This window comes from Engraulis encrasicolus, chromosome 21 (assembly GCF_034702125.1).
Source record: "Engraulis encrasicolus isolate BLACKSEA-1 chromosome 21, IST_EnEncr_1.0, whole genome shotgun sequence".
Classification (NCBI taxonomy): domain Eukaryota; kingdom Metazoa; phylum Chordata; class Actinopteri; order Clupeiformes; family Engraulidae; genus Engraulis; species Engraulis encrasicolus.
Genome location: NC_085877.1, coordinates 4,194,646 through 4,222,514, shown reverse-complemented (window position 1 = coordinate 4,222,514; position 27,869 = coordinate 4,194,646). Strand labels below are relative to the sequence as shown.

Sequence of the window (27,869 nt, the reverse complement as noted above, 5' to 3'; positions counted from 1 at the left end):
GGAGGTAATGCCATGAGAGACTTTTTTTTTTACATGATCTCCCCTCTAGCCAAGCATTTTCCACTAATTGAGGATGTTATCCAACTACGGACTGGTTCCAGGACAAAAGGCCCCAGGGTAAACTGATGCAGACCAGAGAAATTAATGGGGCAAAGTGATCCTCCTCATAAACCCATTTGATATAATATTTCAATACAATATGCTTAAGACCAAATGAACACGCGTCTCATACCCACTTTTTCATACATTTGTCTCATACATTTGTCGAATACCTGGACAAACACCTAAGCCTACTACATGATTTATACATTACACTGCACTCATCTATAAAATGTCATTGTAGGCTACTGTCTGTGCACAGAATAACAGTACTACATCTCATAGGTCCTCCACTATACTTCTGCTCTCTATGTGTTCTACATTACTTGTATACTGCTGTACTCTGTGCTGACCCCTTACTTTGCACTTGCTTGAATTTTCTCCTTGCAAGTCGCTTTGGGCAAAAGTGTCTGCTAAATGTAATGTAATGTGGACAATAGGACAATAAAACAGCCGTTATAGTCCATCATTTCAACTTTTATAAATCCAAAACATTTATTGACAGTTAAACTTTGCTCTGTTATTAAGGAAATAATGGCCTTAAAATGTTAAAATTGAGAAAAAAGTTATTTTCTGAAGAGTCACTTGAACACACATGAAAAGACTCACTCTGGCCAGCAGAGAACATCTCCAAAACATTAATACAAGATGTTGGTGCATGTCCAAAACATACTGAGCTCTACCTGGATTTCAGTCCAATGCATATTTGCATACAATGATCAAAAAATAGCATTAGTGTTATGCCAACTACCCTAAAAAGACAAAGGGCAGTGACAACATGAATTTAAACTGGACAATCACTTCATAACACTTTCAGTTTATATTACTGTCGTTTATGACATTTTCAACAGGTACAAATATAGCTTAGCTATACAGTATAGATTGATACAAAGCGGTCCAAAAAATATGGGATAAGTTTTGAGTTAATCATAAAGACAGCTGTCTTGAGATGTTTTGATTCTTTGACACCTCTCAAAGAAAATTGGAGGTAATTGTTAACTTGTGAAAAGTGGTCTTTACAGAAACATCCCCAATCTATTTGTGTATATACAGAATTTTGTAGGAAAATCTCATTAAAATGGTCAAAAAAATGTCATGGATAACAGGGCTTTATATCGGTGCTACTCAAAATATACACGTCAATGGGAGTTACTACCATAATGGTCATGTGGTAGGCCATGATTAGTAGATTATGGCTACTATGGCTTCAGGTGCTGATTTGATTTCTAAATTAGAACAAAATCAAATTGCAGAAACATTGTACTGAAATACTTGGCCTATTAAAGGATCTCCCTTGATAGACTAAGTGGGTCACAGTTGGCGCCTTCGTGACGGCGCATGCAGAAGGAGTCTGCGGAGCGTGCACGCGCAATGCAATATTACAATGCATTCTGGTTAGAAAAGTCTTGCCATGGCAGTGAAACCTGTACAACAGACAGGAGCTGGACAATCATAGATCCGTCAGACAGTGGCTGGAGGAGGTCTCCACGTGAACACACCCACGAGCGCCAATATCCGATTGACCTCCTTGAAGGTCAATTGTTCTGTTCCGTCCTCTTTCACTGTCCTCACTCTGAAGTCGACACCCACCAAGCAATGTGTCCCAAACCAGTCCATTGCTCCACAGCTACATGCACATATGTGTACAGGTGTACACACACAAGAACACACACACACACACACACACACACACACACACACATGAACACACATGGACACACACAAAGATAAGAAGAGAAAGATTAATAACATGTACAGTACACTCTTGCTTAACAAACGTTGTTGCATTATACAGTGCTTCATGAAAGTATTTGAACCCCTTGAGCAGTTCAGGTGTTCCTGTTGTTTACCATGGTCTTATTGTATTGTCGCCAGTTTCTTTATCTATGAAATGTCTTTCTAATTAGAAATGGCTTACCTAAGGCGTTGCCAAGATGGCAGCCAAGTGGAACAGAGGACTTACAGAAAACTACTTTGTTCAAGATAAACAAAGAGAAAGTAACTATATTTTGTGTGTTCAGTTTGTGTATGATGTACGATTTGTTATGGTGATAGCTTCCCGAGAACATAAATGTTCATTGATAGGTCAATCAACATTCTAGCATGGCTTAGGTAAAGGTGAATACAAAGAGGTTGGATATATAATAAGAGGAATCGAAACACACCCACTCAATGCAAAGGCATGTGCTCAAAATTTGGTCTCCTAAGGAGGCGTTGTCCCTCCTTCTTCTTCTCTTTTTGTGGTGTTTGCACAAGATGTGTGCTACTGCCATCTACAGCGCTAAGGGGACTCAATTTATTCTCTACCTCAAGACTCCGAAGGTCTCCTAATCCAAGGTCTACTAAAGGGGCGTTCTCCCCGACGTAAAGTGGATACCGGAAAAGAACCCGCCTGCTTTATCTCACTCTCAAATACGATTCTCTGGTGAATAGGCCTTCATTCCTATAGTGATATTAATTCGTAGAGGCACTAGATGGCGCCAGCCTGGCAAAACAAAATGCACTAGTTTGTAAGGAGCCGGCTCTGTCAGCTCCCAAGTGGCTCCTCAAATTGTATTACTTATTGATGAATTAAATAATATTGTTACTCTTGACCTTCAGTTGTTAGTGAACATTGTTTGAGTGGGTGTCTGCAACCCCAATAGCCATATCTTACCCAAAAGCAACAAGCAGATCAGCTGTTACATATTTTGAACTAGTGCAAATCGCTCTGCATTTTTCAACACCTTGCTGGAATGACTCAACACAAGTGACTACAACCATGACTTTTTACCACAGCAAATGTGGAGTCCATGGTATACGTTATAACTTACATTACCAGAAATGAAGTGATGAAATGTGTGTGGCAGGGCCACAGACAAGTGTCCTCAATAATAACCTAAAGTTGCCACATACCTCTATGTATATTGGTGCATGAGGTTTCTTCCTGTAGAAAATAACTTTTGTGTTGAACTCAGGATTCCGATTTGCCTTGAACACAGCTGTCCTTACTGTGTCCTCCTCACAACGAATAACACAATACACATCTGGAGCTGAAATACACACACGCACACGCACACGCACACGCACACACACACACACAGTGATGGAGAGAGAAATGTTATTTTTGGTAAAATAACAAAAACGGAAAAACTTTTCTTGGTTGCGCACAGAGACAGATTTGACGGACGCAGAGGCTACGTCGGAAGCATCAATTGGGCTTAAATGGTCAACGTATCCCAGGAGATACAGTCTATAAGCCATTATTGCATTATTGGCTGCTACATAATCCCTACCTAAAATTCTTGAAATACAATATCATTCAATGACAAACATCCACATATTAGGAAGTAATTCATACTGTGATATTATGTGCTTTGCACCTGCTTGTTTGGGGTGACAGAGGCCTGAGGCTCGGTGCAAGTGTACAGTGGTGACCAGGCACGGCTGAGGTAGACAACACCTCCATAGAGATGCAGGAGGAAGCTCCTCTTTCAGCTCCCTGATGGACAGAGAGAATAATATAAGAAGAGTTCAGATGCAAAAACCCCTAACTCCATTTCTGAAGACCTGCACTTCTATATTTTTAGAGAACCCTGTTGTTGGTTTGGTTTACATTTATGTACTTGATAATACATATAAATAGTTATATTACATAATTAAAATTAAAAAATATGCAATTTTGATAGCTTTGTATTAAATGAAAATGAATTAAGACTATTTTCTGAAAAGGCACTTAGGGGGTTTTGCATCTGAATTCTATAAACAAATTAACATGATAACAACAACAACAACAAACAAGGTAAGTTTGAAGAAGGCCAGATGGCCGAAACGTCACTTCACCAATAAAACATGGAGCAGAGTGTGCGGCATTCTTTTCATTTTCTTTAACATTTGTATGCACAAGAAGCCAGCACCTCAAGAAAGACTTCATTGGTGTGCAATACCTCCTTTTTTTCTAAAACAACAACAACAATAACATCATCATAACATAAATGTTGTATTAATTAGCATTGCTAAGCTGATGACACCCAGTACAATCTATCTGGCAAACTCTCCTCCACCCTCCTTCAGCAGTTGCTTATACAATATCAAATCCAGGGGTCTCATTTATCAAGCGTTCTTAAGCACAGATCTGTGCGTAAAGCGTGCGTGCGATCATTCCTGAGCAAAGTGTACTTGAATGTAGAAATGTGCCTAAATCTACGCACACCTCAGACCATGCGTGCCAGTGGAAGAAACACGAAATTGCAAACAAGGTACCGTGCAAGGTACAGTTTACTTTGAATGACAATGGAGTATGACAGTGTGCTATTTTACAGTGTTTTCTTCCATGTGTGTCTCCTTCTTTTACTTATTTTGAAACACTGTCCTCCTCCTGTCGAAAGCACCTCCACTTCTGCCGCGGAAATGTGTCTATCTGCACTTCCCGCCAGCGCTTTGACTGCCGCGTGTGTCCGTGTGTGTCCAAACAGGGTGGCGCCTTCGAATTAACATGGCATTTGAATATATTTTAATACCATATATGGTTACTTGGAGGCGTTTTGGGATGCAAATTACCCGAATGCGCGCATGCACATGGAGAAGGCATTTAAAGAAGTAGCTGAAGAAGTCCTTGGAAGACCACGGAAAAAGAAAAAGCCATGGATCAGTGAAGAATCTTGGAGCCTTGTCGAACAAAGAGAAAGACTAAATAAGGAAATCCTAAACACACATTCGGAAAGAATCAAGAAGCAGTTAAAGGTGAAGTATGCAGAGAAGAACAAGGAGGTGAAGAGAAGTATAAAAGCAGACAAAAGAAAATGGTTGGAGAACATCGCTAGTGAAGCTGAAGACGCTGCAAGAAAACAACACATGAAGACCCTATATGGACTCACAAAGACATTATGCAACGAGAGACCCAGACAGAGCACAGCAGTACTAGACAAAAATGGTAACCTCATCAGTGGAAGAGACGCAATTAAGTTAAGATGGACAGAACACTTCAAGGACGTGTTTAATGCAGAAGAACCAGAATACCCAATAATAGAAGATGATGAATGTGATTTCAATAACAGAATCGAGGAGATCACAATAAATGAACCTTCAATTGTTGAAGTCAAAGATGCAATAAAGAAACTGCAGAATTGTAAAGCACCAGGAATCGACTGTATCACAGCTGAACTATTGAAAGCTGATGTAGAGTTCTCAGCGAAAAAAGTGCACCAACTTCTAGGGAAGGTATGGAAACATGAAAAGATCCCAACAAACTGGAAGAAAGGGCTTATCATCAAACTAGCAAAGAAAGGAAACCTCAAAGAATGCAAGAACTCAAGAGGCATAACCCTACTATCTGTTGTGGGAAAGATACTTGGCAGGATTATTGTAGACCGTATAAGACATGGAGTTGACTGCAGACTAAGAAAAGAACAAGCAGGTTACAGAGAAGGAAGGGGAACAACAGAGCAAGTCTTCATACTACGGAACATCATAGAACAGGTTAATGAGTGGCAAGCAACACTGTATATGAATTTTGTAGACTTCGAGAAGGCTTTCGACTCTGTCCATCACAAGAGTCTGTGGATAATCATGGAAAAGTACGGAATCCCAGAGAAGATTGTGAGGATGGTCAAAACATTCTATGAAGACTTCCAGTGCGCAGTGGAAGACCAGGGAGAAATATGTGAATGGTTTGACATTAAAACTGGTGTCAAACAAGGCTGCAATATGTCAGGATTTTTATTCTTGATTGTCATGGATTGGATCATGAGAAGAACGGTTAGACAAGGAGAGAATGGAATCAGATAGAAGCTAACATCAAAACTAGACGACTTGGACTTTGCAGATGACATAGCATTACTATCCTCCACAAAACAACAAATTCAGAATAAAACAACACGATTGAATGAAGAGGCCAGGCGAGTAGGTCTTAAGATCAACACACAAAAAACAAAAACAATGAGAATTAACGCAAACAACCAGGAAATAATTCAGATAGATGGAAAAGACATTGAAGAGGTGGAACAGTTCACATACTTGGGAGCCACAGTTTGTAAAGAGGGAGGAGGGATGAAAGACCTAAAGAACAGACTATCAAAAGCGAGAGGTGCCTTCGTCAGACTCAAGAAGATCTGGAGCTCCAACAGCATCACAAGGAGAACAAAATTGAGACTCTACAAGACACTAGTGGTGCCAGTATTGCTATATGGAAGTGAGACATGGAAAATGAACAAAGGAGACAACAAAGCAGTCGATGTGTTCCATAATAGATGCCTACGCAGAATACTCCGTGTACGTTGGCAAGATCATGTCAAAACTGAAGACCTACTAGAAAGAGCTGAGATGAAGCCTCTGAGTGAAGAAGTGAAACTCCGTAGATGGAAAATGATTGGACACATACTACGACAAGACCACAACAACGACTGCAATATAGCAATGACCTGGGCACCAAAAGGGAAAAGAAGAAAAGGAAGGCCGAAGACCACCTGGAGACGTACTGTGGAGAAAGAAAGAAAAGAACTAGGATGGACATCATGGGCTGAAGCGAGGACTGCGGCAGCTGACCGGGAGAAGTGGAGGTGTTCTGTGAAGGCCTTATGTGCCACAAGGCACGAAGTGGATAGGTAACAGGTAACGAACGGATGATAAATGAGGCCCCTGGTTCAAAGCTGACAGCATTCATTTCTTCTCAGCTGACATGTCCTAGACATCCCCTCCTCCCAGGTTAAGAGAGTTTGGATGTCATCGTTGACAGCTCACGCTCCTTCCACTCTCATATCATTACACGGTCTGCAAAATAATTAATCTCATCCCCTACCATCATCAAAACCCCTTACCCATTTCACCACATGAACCACATGAACTTGTACTAATTTATTAATTCGTACCAAGGGTCTGGACTGACCAAAGGGTCTGGACTGCCCAGGGGCCCAAGATCCAAGGGGCATCAGTGCTACAAAAAACCCACTTCATTATTGATCAACAGTATATCTGTGTTGTGTGCGCTTTACTGGGGTGGCCGATGAAGTTATTATTAGCAATATCGGCCGAACATGATTGGCAGCCGATTGATCGGAGAATCACAAAATGTAGGCCTTACTGATCAGGATGACAACCGGATGAATTCCAAATTGTACAGGCACATTTTACCAGCCAATTCATGACAAATGCATCCAGATAAATTGAGAGGATTTAAAATCATGCAGCAGGATAATGGGGCAAAACACACTGCAAGAAAAACATGGGAGTTAATAAGATGGGGAAAGTGGCAGGTTTAGGTAAATTAATAACTTGACCTTAATCTAATAGAGAATAAATTTTACTTCTTTAAAGAGCGAACAATCCGTTTCGCCTCTCTTTTGACCAGGACTCCCTGGCAGAGGAGATGCTCAGTGAAAAAGACGCTCACTGAAAAAAAAAGAAGAAAACGTACCTGAGATGTATTTGTGTGAGAGAAAAAAGACGAAGCAGGAATCGGCCGGTGCTCCCTGGCTGAAAGGTCGTGGGTAGAAGGGCGTAGCGTCCAGGCCTGAGGGTGACTCGGAGTGCCACGCTGCGAGAGTCCATGTACACAGAGCTAGCTGCCTGCTCACCAATGCACTGAACACGGCTCATGCGGTTCACCTCCACCTACACAAACATGTCATTGATGTTTAACTCATTGGAAGCCAGACATTTTTCATAAAAAAATGCCCATATGAAAAATTCTATTTTCCCAGTCATAATAAATAAACTACTAGAAATATTACACAGTGCACTTTTAATCATAATTGGTAGGCCTACTGAATGTTGGGCTCCGAAATTACGCGCTCATTGGCATCAAGAGAGTTCATTACCTTTTCTTTACTTAATTACACCCCCAACAATGAAAGGTTAAGGATTGTTTTCAGGATTAGAATTCAAGGTGGTTCTTTAACCTGAATCTCCTAGCATGGTCCTGCCATACCCTCGTACTGACTTCATTTGTCTGGAAACCCTGGTGCACTCTGTTAAGTTGAAATGTGAATTTGAGGCAGAGGAAGCAATTCATGTATTGCCCTTCTCATTATCCATACTGAAAACCTCTTGTAGATGCTCAATCAGTGGCTCTATGCAGAGAAAAAGTAGAAAGCAACAGCACCGATTTGTCCAGTTATCTCCAAAAAGCATGGTTGTATAATAACATTAGCCTGACTGTAACTTCCCCTTCAGTGTACAAGCCTCCATAGCAAATACAGAGTTCTAAAAATAGAATGAGTCCAGTGAATTATTCGTGCGAAAAGCGTGCTTGATGTGCAAAGGCCTGATGATCTCAAGCCATGTTGTGATGTGATTTCAAGAGAGCAACTACACTACACTTAGCTGACACTTTCATCCAAAGCGAGTTATTTTTAAGTACAGGGTATTAGTTACAGTTCCTGGAGCAGAGTGGGGTTAGATGCCGTGCTCAAGGGCACCTCAGCCATGGAGTGAGCTAGGGAGTAGGAGAATGGGGTTCGAACCTGCAACCCTCTGATCTAGACCACTTAGCCAAGGCTGCACGTACTGTATATACTCACAACCATATACAGTACAGTATGGTTAATGAAACCAAAATTAAATACCATGTTAAACACTACTGTAAATATACAGAAGAACCAAATTGTGTGTAAGTGGGCTTATACTGTATATCCTGACGTTCGGTGTCTAATGTATGAATTACAGTAGTGTATAGTCTTCTGTAGGATGCATGTTGCATGAAGGAGCAAATGTGTTACAAAGATGGTACAAAAATCTTAGTAACTCTTTTGTTGGAGATATGGTAAATCTGTGTTCAAAATACAGCATGAGATGTCATATGCCATTACCCACCCTCAGTACTTCAAAACCAATCGGAAGGTTCTCTCCTCCACCTTCTTTTCTCTTCATCCTCCTATCCTCCTGCTGAAGACAGATCAGCACCTCCTCTTCTCTGTGCTGAACCTCAAACATAAACTGAGGAGGAGAATGTGTGTGTGAGAGACAATAGTTTGGGAAATGAAAGAGAAACAAAGAGGCAATAAAAAGAAAAATACAAATACAAATACAAGTAAAAAATAAAGGTATGGGATGGGGGTAAACAAGAAAGATTCAAGTTGTCATCAGGTGTTTTGTTAATTTTTTAGGAAAATGCAGGCTTAATCAATAAAATCAGTATGAGGCAGTAATTGGACTTTGGCCATTGTAGCCTATTAGAGACAACTTAAAAACAAAAAATATCTAAGTAAAAAAAGTAGATACACTTGTATATAGTAACAACAGAGGCTATATGCAGGAATTTTACATTTTTAGGTGCACCACACCTGGGGGTTGTGCAGAAATGTCTCCCTGTGGTTGATGCAGCCTCCACATCGACTTCTTTTGTCCCGATGCGCCATCCATCTCCTGTGAACAGCCTGGTCACACAGTCTCTTTTTGGCAGCATCACCTCCATTCTGAAGGTTATAATACCGGTAGTTTACCAAAATTAACTAAAAGTAACTAAAAGCTTGCTATTAACTAAATAACTAAAACTGTAATGTACGTTTGAAAAACGTATTCAACTGAGAGCAAATTGGCCATAGTGTTAGTCTACAAATCGCTAACGCGAATTTTACAAACAAGCGAGCAACAAGGTAGAGTTCCATTTTTTTTGTGGGGAAGCGGTAGCAAGGCGGTAGGTGATGTAGAGAAGTGATGCCGGCGGGACAGGTTTGAAATGACGCTAACGTCATGGCGTCACAAGCAGTGTGTCATGTTGACCAAGGGGTATTTAAAAAATGGAGGATGTTTTGATTGCAGATGTGTCAAATAGGGCTGCAGAATATATCGAAAATGTATCATTATAGTGATATCACGGCTTGCAATACACGTATCGCAAAAGTTGGTCAAATTACGATACCTAGTTTTAAAATTTTATTAACAACAAATTTGGTGAAAAGGTTAAAAAAAGGTATTATAAGTTAATGCTGTATTAGCCATGTTTTCCCTAATAAAAAATCATGTTGGAAATAAAACATTGCTCTCCGTTGTTTTATACATGATAAAGTGTAGAATGGCAAGTTGAGAGCGGAAAAGATGTGTATAGCCAACATTAAACATTGCGAGTAATATCGATATCGCGGTATACAGTCATGTTATCGTATCGTGTATCGCATATTTTCCTAATATCGTGCAGCCCTAGTGTCAAATCTACCGACCCTTTTTGAATAGCGTAAAACGTAATTCATTTTAGGTCTGGATCCTCTGTGCCCTGGAGCACTAGGGTGGGAGAAGTGAGCTTGTTTTCCGGAATTGCAGATGACAAAATCGTGGAAGGGAAACACACAACTGAGGTGGAGGCGAGGATGCACTGAAGAGGGAATCGTGCCTGGCACTTTGTGCCTTTTTGTGCATGGGTAGTATCAAATCAGGTCAAAGAATTGCTCCAAATGTGTGATGACCAAGATTTCAAACAGTTTTGATTTTCTTTCCACAATAAAATCGCAGCTGGCAAGCAGCTCATGAGGTGAAATTGCTTGTCGTTATCACATGTACACAATGCGAGACTCGCATTCGACGAATTAAATTTAAAGAGGCAAAACTAACTGAGATAAACATTTTAAAACTATTATAACCTTGTCCTGTATCCTTACTGGCCCTCTGTTGATAATTACATAACGATCTTTTGAATCCTGCACTTGCACTTACACTAAAAACTAATTAAAACCAAATTTAACAAAATGCAAAACTAACTGAAATAAAACTAACATGAACATTCGAAAACTATTAGACTAACCTTGTCCTGTATCCTTGCTGGCCCTCTGTTGTCCTGATCCCTTTCCCTCCTCCGGCCTGTGGTGGGCTCCTGCTTACACTCCCCCAGTCGAGCTTCTTTCCTGTCCCCCCTCTGGGTGTACCAGACTAAGGGGTAAGGAGCTGTGGAGCTGGGCTTGCCCGGGGGTAGATAGGGCGGGTATCTTTTCGGACGGCCTCCTCTCGGGGGTGGTCTCCACTCTCCCTCGCAGCGCACTTCCCTCCAGCGGTCTTTGTGCCAGAGCAGCGAGCCCTCCGCCAGCCGGCACACCACCATGTCCGTGAAGTAGCAGCAAAAGTCCTCAAACTCCATCCTGACAGGATATATACATAACACGACACAGAAAGAAAAAAAAACATAAACATTCCTCCACAATTTCCAAGTTTAAAAATGGTCTGGCAGAATGACATTTCCTTCATTCGTGTGACATGGAAGTGTCTCCTTGTATATGGCGAATAAACATACTCACCAGAATTCACCGACATCCCGCACCACAAGACCCATCTTCTCTCTCTCCTTACGGCCCAGCTGCTGCCATTCCTGAGAGCTTGGTGCAACAAAATAAAGATCACATACAGTAGACTTTCGGGGTAAAATGACCTTTAATGTCTCTTTTAATATACAGTATACTTGTAGCTAAGGATGACACCAACTTCTGCACAATTAATATGGAAAGAAACTCCACTATAGGCTCTTTTCCACTGCCCGTATTTTTTACCCGGTACAGCTCGACACAGCACGACTCGACCGACACTTTTTTCTTTTTGATTGAGCACGACACAGCTCAACTCAGCGCGAAAACCAGCCGGCCGGCTGAAGCGAGCTGAGCGGGTCTTTCGCAGCCAATTATCTACCCAGATTCTGCGTCAGCTCGTCCTCACCGGTGAATCAAAAAATTATCATGGTGGCCACCAGATCAACTCTCTTGGAATGCTCTTTAGTATGACACTGTGATATGAAAACCGAAGGCAGAAATCAACATTGTAGTATCCAAATAAGATGTCGCTGAAACTATTTATAGCCTACTTCGATAGCTGATATACTGTATCTGTCGGCCTTACGTTAAGCAAACTAGACTACATAAAGTAATGCTACGTGACAATGCCAAAAATGTAAGAGGAGCTTCAAAATGTGACTTTGATGTCATGGTGAAAACAGTTGATCAGTCAGAACCTATATGTCATTAGTATGGAGAAGTTGGTTGCAGCAGTATTATCAAAACTGTTTGCAAGACAGTTCCCTTCGCAGGAAGGCAGTTTGATAAAGCTTAGGCCCTACATGATATTTTTTAATTAGAAATTAATAATTCAGAATAGTTCCATCAAGTTTACATTGCACTTTCATTTAATAACGATTCGTGAAGTGTTTATATGATGATTTCAAAACAGAATTAAGCTTTATTTAGTATTAAATTGAGTTCATTCTGAATGAGATGTCTCATGTAAACAATGCTATTGTCACATTCTTGGTTTAGTCAACAATATTGCATTTAGCATGTGACGTGCCCATTTCTCACCCTTGACTCCAGGCTTCGGTCCAGTCCGATGTGCCCCAGGGGTTCCGGAGGCGCACCATGCACAAGCGGTCTGTCTCCCCGCAGCTGCCCAGCAAGCGAGGGCCTAGCCTGATACGCCTGATGGCCGTGACCCCGTACGCGTGGCCCTTCACCAGCCCACAATCCAGCACCGACTCCAAACATTCACCCTCCTCAGGCTGGGATGGGCACAGGTAGAAGATACATATTCTACCAATGAGTATGGTGCTGGCATGTATTACTGTTTGTCTAAGGTAAAAGTATGTGTAATTGTTTTAGTAGTTTATTTCCAGAATGTATGCTACCCATTCACAAATGTCAATTCTGTCACCAATATTTACAACCAAATGGTCACTTTACTTATATGAATAGGAAGAACTCCATATAAATTCACCATTTTAATTCACCATAGACATCTGATGAGAATAGACCAATGCAAGAAAGGACAAGAAATACAAGAAATGATCAAATTTGTGAATGGGAAGTCTGAATCTTACATACGAAGATTACATACAGGACCAAACTGGTCTACCGTAAACTTAAAGTGGATATATGCAATACACCTGTGAAGAGGTTAGTATCAAGAACTGAATCCCCATTACATTGCAATAAGTGAGCAGTAGCACGTTACAATAACCCTTCAATATAAATTATGAATTAATGGTTTACTTTACAACTATAACATAATCAAGTCAAGTCAAGTCAAGTCAAGTTTATTGTCAATTTCTTTACATGCACTGGTCATACAAAGAATTTGAAATTGCGTTTCTTGCTCTCCCATGCAGACATAGACTAATCTAGGTAAGGACATAGACAGTATAGACATAGACAGTACTCATACATGGACATAGACAGTATGGACGTAGACATTGCTCATACAGACATTTAAAGTGCAAGACTGGACAACAGAAGACTTGTAGAGAACATACATTAAGAGGAGGTATTTTGTTGTTCTTTTTCCTAAAAGTCCTTTATAGCGTTCTGACATAGTAATAGTAGCATTTGAAGAAATAAATAATTAAAAAAGGTTTTTATTTAAATACACCAGCAGCAGTATGTGTGTGTGTGTGTTTGTATGTGTTGTGTGTGTGTGTGTGTGTGTGTGTGTGTGTGTGTGTGTGTGTGTGTGTGTGTGTGTGTGTGTGTGTGTGTGTGTGTGTGTGTGTGTGTGTGTGTGTGTTTAGTGCAGGTAGAAAGTGCGGTGTGCGTCTGTGTGTGTGTACCTGTGTATGTGTGTGTGTGTGTGTGTGAGTGTGTGTGTGTGTGTGTGTGTGTGTGTATGTGTGTGAGTATGAGTTGTGTGTCAGTGTGTGTATGTTTGGGTTTAGTGCAGAAAGTGCAGTGTGCTTGTGTGTGTGTGTGTGTGTGTGTGTGTGTGTGTGTGTGTGTGTGTGTGTGTGTGTGTGTGTGTGTGTGTGTGTGTGTGTGTGTGTGTGTGTGCATGTGTATAATCATGTATACATCATTAATATTATAGTTAATTGTTTACATTCCCAAAAACTGAAAAGGTATCTATGAGCAGGGCTCTAAATTAACTTTTTTCATCACCAGCCAAAATGTCTTGTAGATGCTAATCTTACTAGCCAAACATACACTCACTAATTGGTCAAAGTGGCTAGTAAGTTGGTATTTTCTGCCAGCCAAACTGAAATTTCACCAGCATTTGGCCGGTTGGCTGGTGTTAATTTAGAGCCCTGTCTATAAGTAACAGATTTAGTCATCATAATACACCATTAATGAACCATTTATAGTGGGTGGTTATTATAAAGTGCTACCTGACCCGTATCGAGCAGGTGATGAGTGCCCTCTGGCTGTGCGCTTTGCTGAGGGTCTGAAACAGTGTCTTCCTCTGGTCTGGGTGCTGCATCAAGGAACAGCGTGCCAGACTGATGGGCTCTGAGACGCCTCCTGTGAAGTCCACCAGTGCCTCAGCTGTGTTGCCCCCCTCAAGGGCCTCGTAACAGCCATTCAGCCTACAGAGAGATGATGAGGAGAATAAAGAAAAGAAATAGAAAAAGATATCTTGAAAATACACTAATTTGTATGCTCGAATTGTTTTTTTTAATTGCATTCCTTTATTTGTTTATTGACTATTGGTTTCACTTATTCATGTTTAGAGAAGTAAACATAATGGAATAGAGCAAAATCTTAATTCTACTGTAACTCTAAATCTTCATTCTAACCCATTGATTTTCAATGTGGTTTTAAGTCTGGTAAGTTAGAATGCCCATATACAGTAGTAATCTATGGGGTAAAATCAAAGGGGAAATGAAGGGCACCAGATCGAAAACAAAAAACAAAAGTCAGCTGACAGCAAAGCATCAAGGGTGAGGATGATGGAGAGAACACTGGTTATTCACTCCCCCCACCCCCAGCTACCTGATGGTGTCAAGAATCAAACGGACAACCCTTTGGCGACAAGCCCAAGTCCGTAACGGTTGTCCATGACTGACCTATAATTCCATACTAACCCACCAAGACAAAGGATCCAAGCAAGAAAAGAGGAACGGGTGATTGAGTGGGGTGGTTGAGTGAAGGCAAATTTACACTCTCACTTGGCATAGGCCTTTTCCAAAAGGGCACTCCAGAACTCTCGTGGTGTTGCCGAGCGGCAGAAAAGCAACGTTCCATCCTCACTGACTGGCAGGCGGTCGTCGATGACCACATCTGTCCAACGGCCCATGCGCCAGAAGCGGAAATGGAAGATTCCGGCATATATGTCAGGCCGTTTTGGGTCCCATTCCTGCTCTGTGTGCTCTGGTATCACCTGCGACAAACAAAAGATTAAAGATAGTTTTCAGTATTTGTACCCTCTTGCTCCCTTTCTCTTTTCACTTTTCTTTCCACAATTTATTCTGTTCTTCTCTAATGCGTTGTAAATATCCCACTATGTTATCTATATCCCACTTAATTGTCTGTACTATGAGTTGCTTTCAATCTCACTGTAAATATGTATAGTGCAAATTGTATGTGAATAGTCACAAGGGATTATATTCTTTTCTTTGCTCTCTCTCTCCCCCTCTCCCTCACCTTCTTCCACAGTGAGGGCTCCGAGGCCAGGCAGGAGGTGGCTGCTACCATCCAGCAGTTTCCCAGGCTGCCCTGGTGCAGGTCCCGTGTGCTGATGCCATCCACAAAGAGGCGAGGATCTTTACAGAGCTCCTGGACACAGTAGAGGAGGCTTGATTCGTTGTATATACATTTCATTTCAGCTCAGAAAGGGCAGGACCCACTGCAATTTGCATTCAAGGGGGTGTGCGAACAAAATATGCTCTTAATTATCTTCTACATAGGGTGTATAGATATATGAGACCCACACCCCCCTTGAATGCAAATTGAAGTGGGCCCTGAAACCTGTACCCTCAGGTGCCCCAGCACATGGGAGGTCAAGGCAATGGGTCTCAAGTCTTTTAGAGCCTTGGCACTGGGTTTCTTAGGCACTAATACAATACAAGGTGTCTTTCTGTTTCAAAAATCCCCACTATACGGAAAAGACAGGGAATATTAGTAATTCCTGAATAGACACCAGAATTATGGTTGTAGCTCTTTTCGATCAGGAGATATGACAGTTTGTAGTATAGGGGACTACATTTGGCGGCCATCTTGGATTTGCACAATTGAACAAATGGTCAGATTCACAAAATACATGCAGAAATGGATTCACAGACCATGGGAGCATATGAATAGACACCAGAAGTATGGCTGTAGCCCTTTTCAATCAGGAGATATGACAGTTTGTAGTATAGGGGACCACGTTTGGCAGCCATCTTGGATTTGCACAATGAGCTGATGATTTCTTAGCTACAGAATATTATTTCTCTTACTATATATCCCCAAATTAGGCCAAATGAATTAATCTTTGAACAATTTCCTCCCACAGAGGACCAATTTTAGATATTGTGGTGGTCATCTTTGATTTCTGGCGGCCATCTTGGATTCCGGACAACTTTGTTGACGGCGCAAAAGCTTATTTTGTTCAGTATGGTCCAAAGTACAAGAATCAATTCAGAAAACCTTGACAGGAAAACGTTGCGATTATTTCCTGGCTCGTCCTGGTCTATATAAATAATGTAAAACCCCACACAACGCATCAGCACACATTTTAAGGACACGTGGCGGGTACTCCTCACCATTGATGGTTATTGGAGGACAGATAAATGGATGCCCCTCTTCCTCCTCTAAAGGTGTAACGTAATGTGCTGGTATGTGATGATCAGTTGAGTTTAGAGTAGGGTCAAATCTACCATAAAATTGATTAACCTCATCAGCCATGAATATTCCCACATTCATACTGCTAGTGACAGGACAGAGTCCTGTTATGGATTGAAGGACTTAACCATAAACCTTTGTTGTCACACTCCCATAGTTTAGTATCAACCCTGTCCATGTGTCTCTTCTTTCCTTGCGTTATAGCATCCTTTAGATTATTTTGTGTCCCTCAGATCCTTTCCTTATCCATATCCTTGAGGGGCTCTTTCTTTTCATTAATTGCGTATTTCATTTCTTTACAAATTCATGGCTAATCTTTAGAATAAAGCTTGATAGTCCATGGAATGACCAAGACCGTACAGACTTTAACATGGTAATACGCACAGTCAAGTCACCCTGTCCACCTCCTCAGGGCCTTCACCATAGAAAACTGACCAATCAGTGCACTCCAGACTGTCTTGCAAGTCCTCACACGCCCCCCTTGACCACACATGCACTGACTTTGTAAATATACGCTGTCTCCGAGCCAGAGTGGTGTACTTGGAGGAAAGGAGCACTAGATTATGGTCCGACCTGTAAGTAGCTGTGGCATTAGATGTGTAGCAGTTTTTAATATTGGCATGGAAAAGGTCAATAGTTTTGTTGCAACTCGAGGGACAGTTGACAAACTGCCTGAATGTGGGCAACGAGGCAGAGAGAGTACAATGATTTATATCACCATTGATCAAAATTAGAGCATCTGGTGTGTGTGACTGGAGTTCATGAATAGCTCTTGATATCGGGTCAGTTGCCAATTTGGCTTCAGCAGATGGTGGGATGTATGCCACGATTACAATGACATCCGAGAACTTGCGTGGAAGAAAATATGGTCTGCAACTCACCGCCAGCATTTCAATGTTTGGGTCACACACCTTGTGCTTTTCGGTAACGTGTCCAGAATGACATCAATATTTTGTTCACGTACATGCAGACGCCTCCGCCCAATTTCTTGCCTGACTTCTCCAGGTCCCTGTCATGTCAAATCACTGTAAATTCATCCATTTCAGTGTAGACTGTAGTAATGCTATCCATGAGCCACGACTCCCTACGCACAGAAATCTGCACTGTCGGTAAAGCCTGTCATCCCTCAACAGCAATGCTAGTTCATCAACTTTGTTGACAATGAAGCGCACGTTTCTAATATTCACAGAACTTGGAGTGGATGGCAACTGTTCGATGGTGGGGTTTTGCGAAAGGTCAATTAGTCTCCAAGTTCAAAAATCTTTCCCTCTGGAAGATGGCACAGTAGTAACCTGACTCTCGCGCAGATGGATTGTCATCCACGAAGTGTAACGAAGATGCACGAAGCACTAGGGGTCTCGCGAGAGCCAGGCTAGCACAGTAGGTCCATTCGCTCAGAGATTGGCAAATGATACAGAAACCATTCATCATTTGCCAATCCTTCCCCGACTCTCTCACACACATGTATCAGTATCAAAAACCATTAACAGTGTATGTTAATGATTAAGTAATGGGAAATAATAAAGAGATAATGGTTAACAAATGTTTTACAAAGGGTTATCTAAGGTTTATGCTTAACAAATGCATAACTAATGCTGAACAAGGAGTTGGTATTATAAAGTGTTACCCCTCATTTGGTCATTGAGCTTCCAAATTGTACCTCAATCCTTTGAATGAGGTACTTCCTTTACCACCTTCATTTACTCTTCATGTCCTCTTCATTGTTTCATGGACTGAGATCAGCTACCACAAATTACCATCATCTATAGTGTTGATGCAAGAAGGGTGTTCTTGTGCCTTGTAGCTCATGAATTGGCATTGTCAGACTGATTTGAAGTTGTGACTTCTGATATCCTTGATCAGGCTGGACGATTATGGTCTTGCTCAGTTTCTTGTAGCATCGGGTTACAGCAATTCAGCACGCACACACACTGACTCATACAGACATACAAACATTAACCCATAAACACAAAACACACAGTAGGCCTATATGGAAGTATGATACAGTAGCTTCAGTGTTAGAGAGGCTAACATGTCTGATACTAATATTGTTTGACTTTGACAGTGAAGTGTGCACAGATATAGAGTGAAGTTGTGACGGTATGGTGAGCTTGCATGTACTGTAAGTTGAACGTGTTTTAGGGAAAGGGACGTCTGATGGTTAAGGTATGTGGCAGTGTGTGTGTTTCCTAAGGCTTTAGAGCGTTTCAGGAGAGAGACGCTGAAGGGGTTGACAGATGTCAACATACCGTTCGACGCCTAGCGGACGGGTGCTTAAAATACCTTCGCAAGCCTTGCAATAAGAATACACAAGGCCACCCAGAGACTCAGCACCGTAAATCAGATTTGTCCTTTAAGGAAATCCCCCCCACGCCACACAAACACAAGCCTGTATGCACAGTTGTAGACTTACAGACACACACTCACACCTTTACGCAACGTGTTCCAATAAACACTGCACTTATACCCACTCTTGCACACCCACGCACTTTGTTAACATGCACTCAATATGGTAATGTTAACACATGTCCCCAGTATTGTACACATACCAACACATGTATGTATGTTTGAGTGGGGATCATCCTCAGATTCCCTCCTCCTACCCCCTAAAAAAAAACAGGATGACCTTTGCACACCACAAACTGGCCATAATGAATCAGGTGGTCAGTCTGGAAGAACATCATAGGAACCTGATCTTGTTTATGATTTAAACGCTGATTTATAACAAGGACCCAGACCCCAGTAGACACTGGACGCTTTCTTTTTTTCGGTTGCATCTCCCCATCATCCACAAGGAGAGACACATGCCATCTATCTCTATTTCAGAGACGGTTCGACATTTCTGAGGCCTGCCTTCCAACATTAACACAACGTTAAAAATATTCACAGATCCATTCTCGGGACCTGACACTCCCCCAACACAAACAAACACACACACACACACACACACACACACACACACACACACACACACACACACACACACACACACAAACACACACACACACACGGTCCTACATATAACCCAATGCTATATTAACCGCTGTGTGTGTTTGCCCTGTGTCCCTAAAACCTCAACCACATATTCTACACCCTCCACCACTCCTTCCCTCGTCTCACATGAGTGGAATACATCCTCACATACACGCGACAAACACACTCTGATGCAGCTTGGATTTCACTGGGATGACGCCGGAGCACCTTGCAAACGAGGATGGAATTAAAAGCAACTTTAATAAAAGCTGCTGAGGGAGCAGCCTGAATTAGACGCGTCCCGCGCAGAAAGGGAGAGTGAATGCGATCTGAGTTGTATAGTAAATTAACGAAGTACGACTATCCAAGTACTCTATTTAAGAACTAAAATCTCTATACTTTGTTAGAAAGTGTCTGTACTTTGCTAGAGCCTTAATTTTTCCCCCCTCTTACTTCATCCACTTTTACTTCACAACTCATTTACGATTAAGTTAATACTTTTACTACAATACATTTTTTATGAACTGAAGTAATAGTTTATGAAATGTAAAGCCTGAGTTAGTTAATCTGGAGGCAGTGCTTAACCAGTGAGCGGCGTTTATGAAAATCATAGCATCTGGGCTATTCTCTTATGAAGTTTACCATTAGACCTAACTTGTACAGCAGGGATTTTTAGACTTTAGCTTTAAAAGTTTACCACACACAAGTGGTAATGTTTATATAGCCTACTTCTACTTGTACTCTCAGTATTTCAGTAGCAATTTCTCAATCACTTGCACTTATAATTTTACTTCAGTATTCTTAAAACACATCTACTTGCAATACCTACTGCAAGTACAAGACATTATGAAAACTTAAGTACTTCCACTCGAGTATGGTATTAGAAGAACATTGTACTTCTACTCAAGTCAGTTTCTTGATATAGGACTTAAACTTCTACTTCACTCCTCCAGTCCAGTGCTTTACTTTAATCTACTTATCTATCCCTCTTCTTTGTGGTCCGTGAATCTGTCCGGTCTGTACATCCCATATTCCAATGCAAGACGAAAAGGCACCACAAAAGGGAAACTGACCGAGTTTTGCCGAAATACTGCACCAATGGCTGTATACAAACTAATCACCCTGTAGTCATTTAAATGAGATTATACATCTAAAATATAATGTTTTATAAAGTTTTCAAAATAGTATATTGAAATTGTAAAGGGTTTAAAAATAAATCCATTAAAAAAACACTTTGAAGCCAAATGGTCTGACTGAGAAGATTATTTGTATGAATTAATGTCAGAAAAAAGGAAAATGTAGAAGAAACCAATGCAACATAAACATGAATATTAATTTGGATTAATTTGGGTTTTATCTTTAAAGAAAATAATATTAGCAATATCTCACTAATCTGACCACCAAGAGAGACATTGGTCTCTTTCTGCTTAGACTTAACTGTAATTATTAGTTTTCATGTTTCTGCTAAAATTCATTCTCGAAGTAGTGAAAACATGGGTGGTGAATGTTATAATATTTCATTGTGGCCAATAACCTCAAGGTGCAAACACGATAAGTCCATCAAACACTAAAAACTTGTTCTTACAGCAGTTTTCATCACGGTTAAAGGTAGCATGGTTAAATGAGAATTCCTGCCAACTTCAACATACAGTTATATTACTCACACTACCCTTAACGTGCCAGTACTCGACAATGCAGCATGTTTTTGTTCAGTCCTTTCCAAGACCCTGGCCATTCAAAGTGGGGCATGTTTTTTTTTTAATCATCTTAACATACGTACTCCAAATGTCATCCCAAAAAGTAACATCAGTTGAAACCTTACAACACAGCAATGACTTTTGGGATGATATTCAAAAATGAAATATTTTGCCAAAACTGAGTTTAGACTGACAATAATCTTAATTACACATCCTTTATCTTGACAAAGCCTTATGGTCCATCCAAAGGTATCCTGTTTAGCAATAACTACAATATCTAACCTAATTCCAAGGCTTCAAAGGTATTATTCTCAGTTTCAGTGTTGGCGTAGTTACTGCACTTTGCCTTTGTGTGGAGCACAACACTGGACTACTCCACAAAGAACCATAGTGCCCATGGGGACCCAGATTTGAATCCGGTTTGGGCCACTTTCCAACCATACCGCCATCTCTCTCTCCCACTCTCTTCCTATCAATTACTCGCAGCCCTATCAATAAAGACAGTCCAAAAACACATTTTAGACCAAAAATATTAAATTTTTAAGTAATATCAAAATGGTTCTTACCCGAGGTCTTTTCCATGTGATTCCTGGGGGAGGTACGCGCTTATAGAAGAGGGACTGGGCCGTCGGGGGGAAGAGGGGGTCCTGGAACAGTGTGCCCTGACGCAGGCATGCACGCTTCAGCTTGTGGTAACTCTGGCCCTGGAACAAACACGGTCGCTCGGGCATTCTAGGTGCATGAGAAAATGAGAACTGTGATCAGGAAAGTTGATGAGGGTGGAAAAACAAAAAAATGAGATAGGTATTAAAACAAGGGTAGGTCAAATGGTTAAAAAGGTTAGAATAGAAGAAAAAAGTACAGAGAACAAGCAGAGTAAATGAGAAGAAGAGAGTGGAATAAAGACACCAAAAGTACACGGTGAAATGGAGAATAGGTTTGAAAGGGAAATGGCTTTGTAGGGTCTTCGAAATGGAATGAAAGCTATGGGACACCCATTGCACGATGACACACAATGAGAGAGAGCAGAAAGGAGAGCGGAGGAAAAAATAGCAGCAATCAGAGTGAGAGAGGAGGCAAAGAGGTCATCAAAAGGGGTAGGAGAGATGAAATGAAGACGAGGAAAAGAAGACGAGAGCAAACTGCTGCCCAATTGTCTATGAACAAATGGTGCTTAGACAGTATCAAATGTAAAATATTTGACATAAAATCACACTGCAAAATTATTATAATGTCCTGCAAGTTAATTTTCTCTATAACTTTCAGGACACTATGCAAGCATGAAAACATGAAATATGAAGTTACAAGTGAAAGCCCACTTGGAAACTCCCATTGTCATTGTGACACAGCACTTCACAGCACACAACGCCTCACCCATGCCAGGGGGCAGCCCCGAACGGTGCCCCAACTGGCAGCGGTGAGGCGGGACGGTACCGTGCTCAGGGCGCTTCGGTCATGGAGGAGGATGAGTGAGCACTGTTTAATTACTCTCACCAACCTGGTGGACGGAGTCAAAACGACAACATTTTGGCTAGATGTCTGACACCCTATAACAGACGTGGGCAAACTCAGGCCCGGGGGCCACATGCGGCCCACTCGGCCATTTCATGCGGCCCTCAGAGCCTTTCCAAGAAAAAAATGCAGATTCATATGGTCGCTCATTCTTAAATTGAATACCTAAAACAAGGGTCTTGGAAAACTAAGATTACTGAAGTCTACCTCTAAATACAATTAGCAGGAATGGCATAAATGACAATGGTGTAATTATGTATTTCTTATTATTGACACGGGCAAGTTGCCTACGACATCCAGCCCTTTGGTCAACTTTCTAAACCCAACACGGCCCTTGGGCCAAAATAATTGCCCACCCCTGCACTATAACTACCCATCACTGCCCATAAACGCTTAGAAAATAGAAATGATAATGTGCGCTAACGAAGTATTTTTCACATACACGCTCTCGCCAGGTCTGTGTGTTTTTGCTCTGATTGACCAGGCTAGAAACCGCAGTGGCACAGACATCATACAACTTTGCACGTACTGTCCCCATTCTACAGATTGGCCTCTAAGCGCGGGAAAATGTAACCATGTTACCAACTACCACCATGGTTCTAGCTGCCGGCCACTTGTTACATTGTAACATATTTTGTCGCTTAACCACCTGACTATGAACCCTGAGGTGATAAATTTAAAGTTAAACTGTATAAAATAAGCCACCGTGTAAAAGTATTTACACAAGGAATAGATGCGTACAGGGCTCTAAATTAACACACGCCAACACGCCAAACACGGGTGAAAATTCATTTTGGCTAGTAGAAAAAAAATACCTACCCGCCAATTTGGCTAGTAGCGCCTGGGTACAGTAAATTATGAACGGTAAACCGCTGCTCTGACGAACGTTAGACGGCGAGATTTCCTACATTACCCATGGACACTAGCGTCACGACGTAGCCTCCCACCGTGGGCTTTCCAGTGCAGCGAGCGGCAACTCCATGGTGTTGCGCGCGCCAGGATTGAAAACATTTCAGACGACCAGCCTTCTGTCAGCTACGCGGCGCTCACACTATTCTGACAGGCAGCTCTCCTCCTAAGCACTCGTCGCTTTCGCTACAACCTTTTTTAACGTCACTACTGCTATTATTACTATGACCTTGTTGTAACAGGCTGCATTTTTGAAGCAGCGAGGCCCTGGCCGTTTCAATGACAGGACTAACGCAGATTATGCATAGCGCTACTTCTGTTCTGTAGGCTATGTTTTGTGCGAGTGATGAGAATGTGGCGGGGGTTAGAGCAAGGTTCTGTGTGTTGGTGAATGCTAGTAGTAGGCCTAATTGTAACCGTAATAATAGTGACTTTAAAAAATAAGTGGTTGTGGAACGAAATAGCGACAAGGGCAGAGGACAGCTGACTGTCAGAGTAGCCTAGTGTGACCGTAGCTGTCAGTTCAGTTGTCTTCTGAAATGTTCCGAGTCCTGGCGCAACTAAGTTGGAAAGCTCACGCCATCGGAAAGAAAAAAAAGCAGCCAACGACGAAGCTGTGGAAGTAACAAAGGAAGCGAAGATTCCCGAGATATTATTTACTTTTAGTTAAACTAGGCTTCTTGTCATTTTGTTGCGCTCCTCCTCTCTCCTCTCCTTTTCCTTTCATCTCTTCTCCTTCCTTGGGGTGTGCGTATGTGAGGTTTTGAAGTGTTTGGCTGTGTGCTTGGTTACTGTATGTTAAAGGTCTGTTATGTGAGTGGCTTGTATGATGTGATTCAGCTGTTTCCAGAGGAATTGAACAAAAACTAATCAATCACTAATTGATTAGGCCTAAGTAATGAAAGTAAAAAATAAAGCAGAAGTTAAATATAGTATAATATAATATGCTTATTATGTAGGCATACAGTAGGCCTAGCCTATGCAGGCCTATAGTGTATCTGTGTTGTAGAAATATTTGAACAAAATGACCATACTTTAAACGAATAACTAGCCTAATGCATAGTTTATTTTGGCGAGATAAAAAAAATGGCTAGTTGAACTTCTGTTTGGCTGGTAAGAAAAAATGTCCACTAGCCAAATTGGCTGGTGGTGGAAAAAGTTAATTTAGAGCCCTGGATGCGTAGTAAACATGGCGCAACTTGGTCCATCTGTGTCTTGCTGGGCAGCTGTAGGCCGGCCTAGGCCTACACGTCGAGGTAGGAAAACAATGTTGTAGCTCTAGGCTACTACCTTAATGTTGTAGACCTGCTACTTGAATATTCCACTACTTCCAGTATTCATACCAGCTTATTTTACTATTTTTGTCTTGTGTTAACCGTCCTTAACCAGCTAGCAACTGACAGGTGCACACCTGTTACAGTCGCCTTGAGCACATTAACACATTTAGGTCTACTTTTAGGCTACGGCAACTGCGAGAACAAAACTCACACAGTATAGCTTCTACATATTAGACATTTAACCCCTTAAGGCGCGGCTTTATACATTCATTGTTACCAGTATGGTAGTGACCAAGTCGTGGCGCATTACTAAAGGGCTTGTGTTGTGTCATAGTATTGTAGTGCTATGGTAGTTACATTTCAATGTCTATAACAGCTTGCCTCAGGAGGTACGGCGCGCATTAAGGGGTTAAAACAATTATTTACCATCAACGCCAGCAGCGTGGTGGGCCTAGGCCTACTCGTTGTTTCGCTTCATCTTCAACATTTTCCCTCAATGCCACAAACGCATCTTTCCATCCACTTCACCTTCATTGTGCGCATCAGCCATCTTGTCAGAGGAGGAACCAGAGCCGTTGGGAACTAGCTAGAAGTGTTTTGAAGGACTGACCTGGTGAAGTCTAGGGAACTTTGGCCACACAGGTTATGAATACACCCAACAGTATAGGTGTCAGTGTTGTTATTTGAGTAGGTCATTTCTATTTTTTTTTTTATTTTTTTTTTTTATTATCATTGTATATTTTGGGTTATTGTTGTATTTTGTATGTAGCTCTAAATGTATTTTACAATCATTTTTATGGCGTCGTTTTTTCCCTACTGGATCCTTTCAAGTGAAATCAGACACTTTTGGGGGCCGATTTTAATTACACTTAAGTGAGGCTTTTTAGTAGCAAGGTAGAACCCCAGAACTGCATTTGCATGAATCTGGCACCAATATTATTCCCTTAAGACACAGCCTGTCATAATTTAGTTATTACCAGAGTGGCAATGATCAAGTCGTGATGTGTCGGCACACAGTGTCATAGTGGTGTATTCCTGTTTTTTCTCTTGTTATTATGAGTGTGGCATATGCAAGTTATAATGTGGAAAATGCTGAAGACTGAATCATCTGATTCTTGATTTGATTCTGCCCCTCAGTGACAGTGTTGTTGTTATCACAAAGGATGCTGGACAGTTATCTAAAATCTAAATGCTGCAGTATTTAGCATCTTTACAGAGTATTGACATGTGGAGCTGTGATGTTGGATAATTCAGTGCTGATGGCCAATGTTGTGTCAAAACAGTTTGGAGGGCTTGCTGGGTTTTGGATACAAGAGCTTGGTGGTGCCTGGCTTACAGCTATAGCCTCTTACATTGAAGAGGTTTTCATACAGCCAGTATGAAATTACAGTTGTTCAATCTCCCGTGTTCTATCCAGGTGTGAATGCACACCCCTGCCTTAACAGGGCAGTCATGAGTAAGCGGTTAGGGCATCAGACTTGTAGCCCAAAGGTTGCTGGTTCGACTTCCGACCCGACAGATTGGTGGGGGAAGTAATAAACCAGTGCTCTCCCCATCCTCCTCCATGACTGAGGTACTCTGAGCATGGTAGCGTCCTGCTGCACTGCTCCTTTTCGGGTGCCATTGGGGGCTGCCCCCTTGCATAAATGGCATAAATGCAATTTAGTTGTGTGCAGTGTGGACTTGTGTGCTGTGGAGTGCTGTCACAATGACAATGGTAGTACGAGTTTCCCAGTTGATTTTCTTTTTTTCTTTCTTTTCACATTCACACAGAGAAAGAGGTAGACTCGTGGAATGAACTTCCAGTGCAGCTGATATGCAGGGCTCCAAATTAGAGCTCTTTACACAAATCCAAATAAATTAACAATTCCTGGAGAGCGAGGTTAGATGCTTGATGATCAAGCCTTGATCAAGGGCACGTGGGGGTAACATAACAGACACATATGTGGCTTTTACCATTTCATTCACATTTAGAGCTAGTTTTCCATCGCTGCCACCACAGGCCTGGCAAGATTTTCTCTGATTAATGAATCAAGAGCTCACAAGATCATGTATTATTCAGGGGTGCGTTCCTCGATATATAGTGTGTCTATAGTTGCTAGCCAGTTAGCAACTTTGGTAGTTGCCAATGGGAAATTGCATTGCAAACAGCAAAGTAGCTAGTTTGAGAAATGCACCCCGGCCCATTGCTAGGGTGATTTAGTAAGAGGAACATGCTTTTCAATTCAGCACATCCAGCTAGCAATAAATAAAAATCCTTTGGGATTAGCGGGTTGTAATGTAACATGCATTGTAGTAGCCCTACCATGCTGATGGGATTGCCAACGATACTATTCAATTTTGCAGAAAAAGCTTAATCATATCATCACAACAACATTGCTATGACATTACCAAGAGTGTTATGTAACTGATTAAGATGTGGTCATTACCATTTTGGTGACAATAAGGTTATAACATAGGCTCTGCATGACAGTGTTAAAACATGCCTCGACCACTAGTCCATGCACAGCACTATGGTTTGGTATCGGAAGCGATCAGGAAAGGAAGGGAAACATACACCTTCTTCATGGAGTTTTCTCGCAGCCAGTGCAGAAAGGGCAGCAGGTCTTCCAAGCACTTTGACTTTTTCAGTTTGGCCCTGTCAAAACCGGGCACAGACCCAATACAGCCAAACGTTTCATCCATTTCCCCGCTCCCCTGTCTTCTCTTTAGAAATGAATGAGTTTGTGTTTCTCTGTTCTTTTCTTCTGCTCTCTGAGGGTAGTAGACTATATGTTTACTCTCTCTCTGTGGCTCTCGGTCGCTGCCCTCCCTCTGTTTTTAGGGGTGTCAGTGTCGCAGGAGCTGGAGCTGGCCCCGTACTGACCTCATACGTCTGTAGCAACATGCTGAACCAGTTCTTCAGCTGACACATGCTCCCATATGCCCTC

The 27,869-nt window shown here is 41.6% G+C and overlaps 1 protein-coding gene across 2 annotated transcripts; it reads right to left on the bottom strand.

Annotated features, from left to right (window-relative positions):
* Positions 1-569: 569 nt before the first annotated feature.
* On the bottom strand, positions 570-27,869 carry LOC134437726 (calpain-5-like). Of its 2 annotated transcripts, none has more exons than XM_063187244.1 (14): positions 27,497-27,869; positions 21,808-21,973; positions 15,393-15,524; positions 14,918-15,129; positions 14,143-14,335; positions 12,345-12,541; positions 11,298-11,375; positions 10,811-11,141; positions 9,357-9,488; positions 8,887-9,009; positions 7,490-7,686; positions 3,462-3,580; positions 2,995-3,131; positions 570-1,726 (listed from the first exon to the last, which is right to left on the bottom strand). In XM_063187244.1, the coding sequence occupies exons 1-14, from the start codon at positions 27,622-27,624 to the stop codon at positions 1,550-1,552; spliced, it is 2,322 nt and encodes a 773-aa protein (XP_063043314.1). In that variant the 5' UTR covers positions 27,625-27,869; the 3' UTR covers positions 570-1,549. The 2 variants fall into 2 exon arrangements, with proteins under 2 accessions (XP_063043314.1, XP_063043315.1); XM_063187245.1 differs by lacking the exon at positions 27,497-27,869 and adding an exon at positions 25,366-26,033.

Bases quoted from the DNA above. Each gene is read 5' to 3' on its own strand.
- LOC134437726 (XM_063187244.1), bottom strand. From the start codon at position 27,624: ATGGATGAAACGTTTGGCTGTATTGGGTCTGTGCCCGGTTTTGACAGG. The intron at 21,974-27,496 runs GTATGTTTCCCT...TCATGCACCTAG, and splicing joins GAAAACTCCATGAAGAAGGT to AATGCCCGAGCGACCGTGTT. The intron at 11,142-11,297 runs GTGAGTATGTTT...ATATCCTGTCAG, and splicing joins CGGGATGTCGGTGAATTCTG to GATGGAGTTTGAGGACTTTT.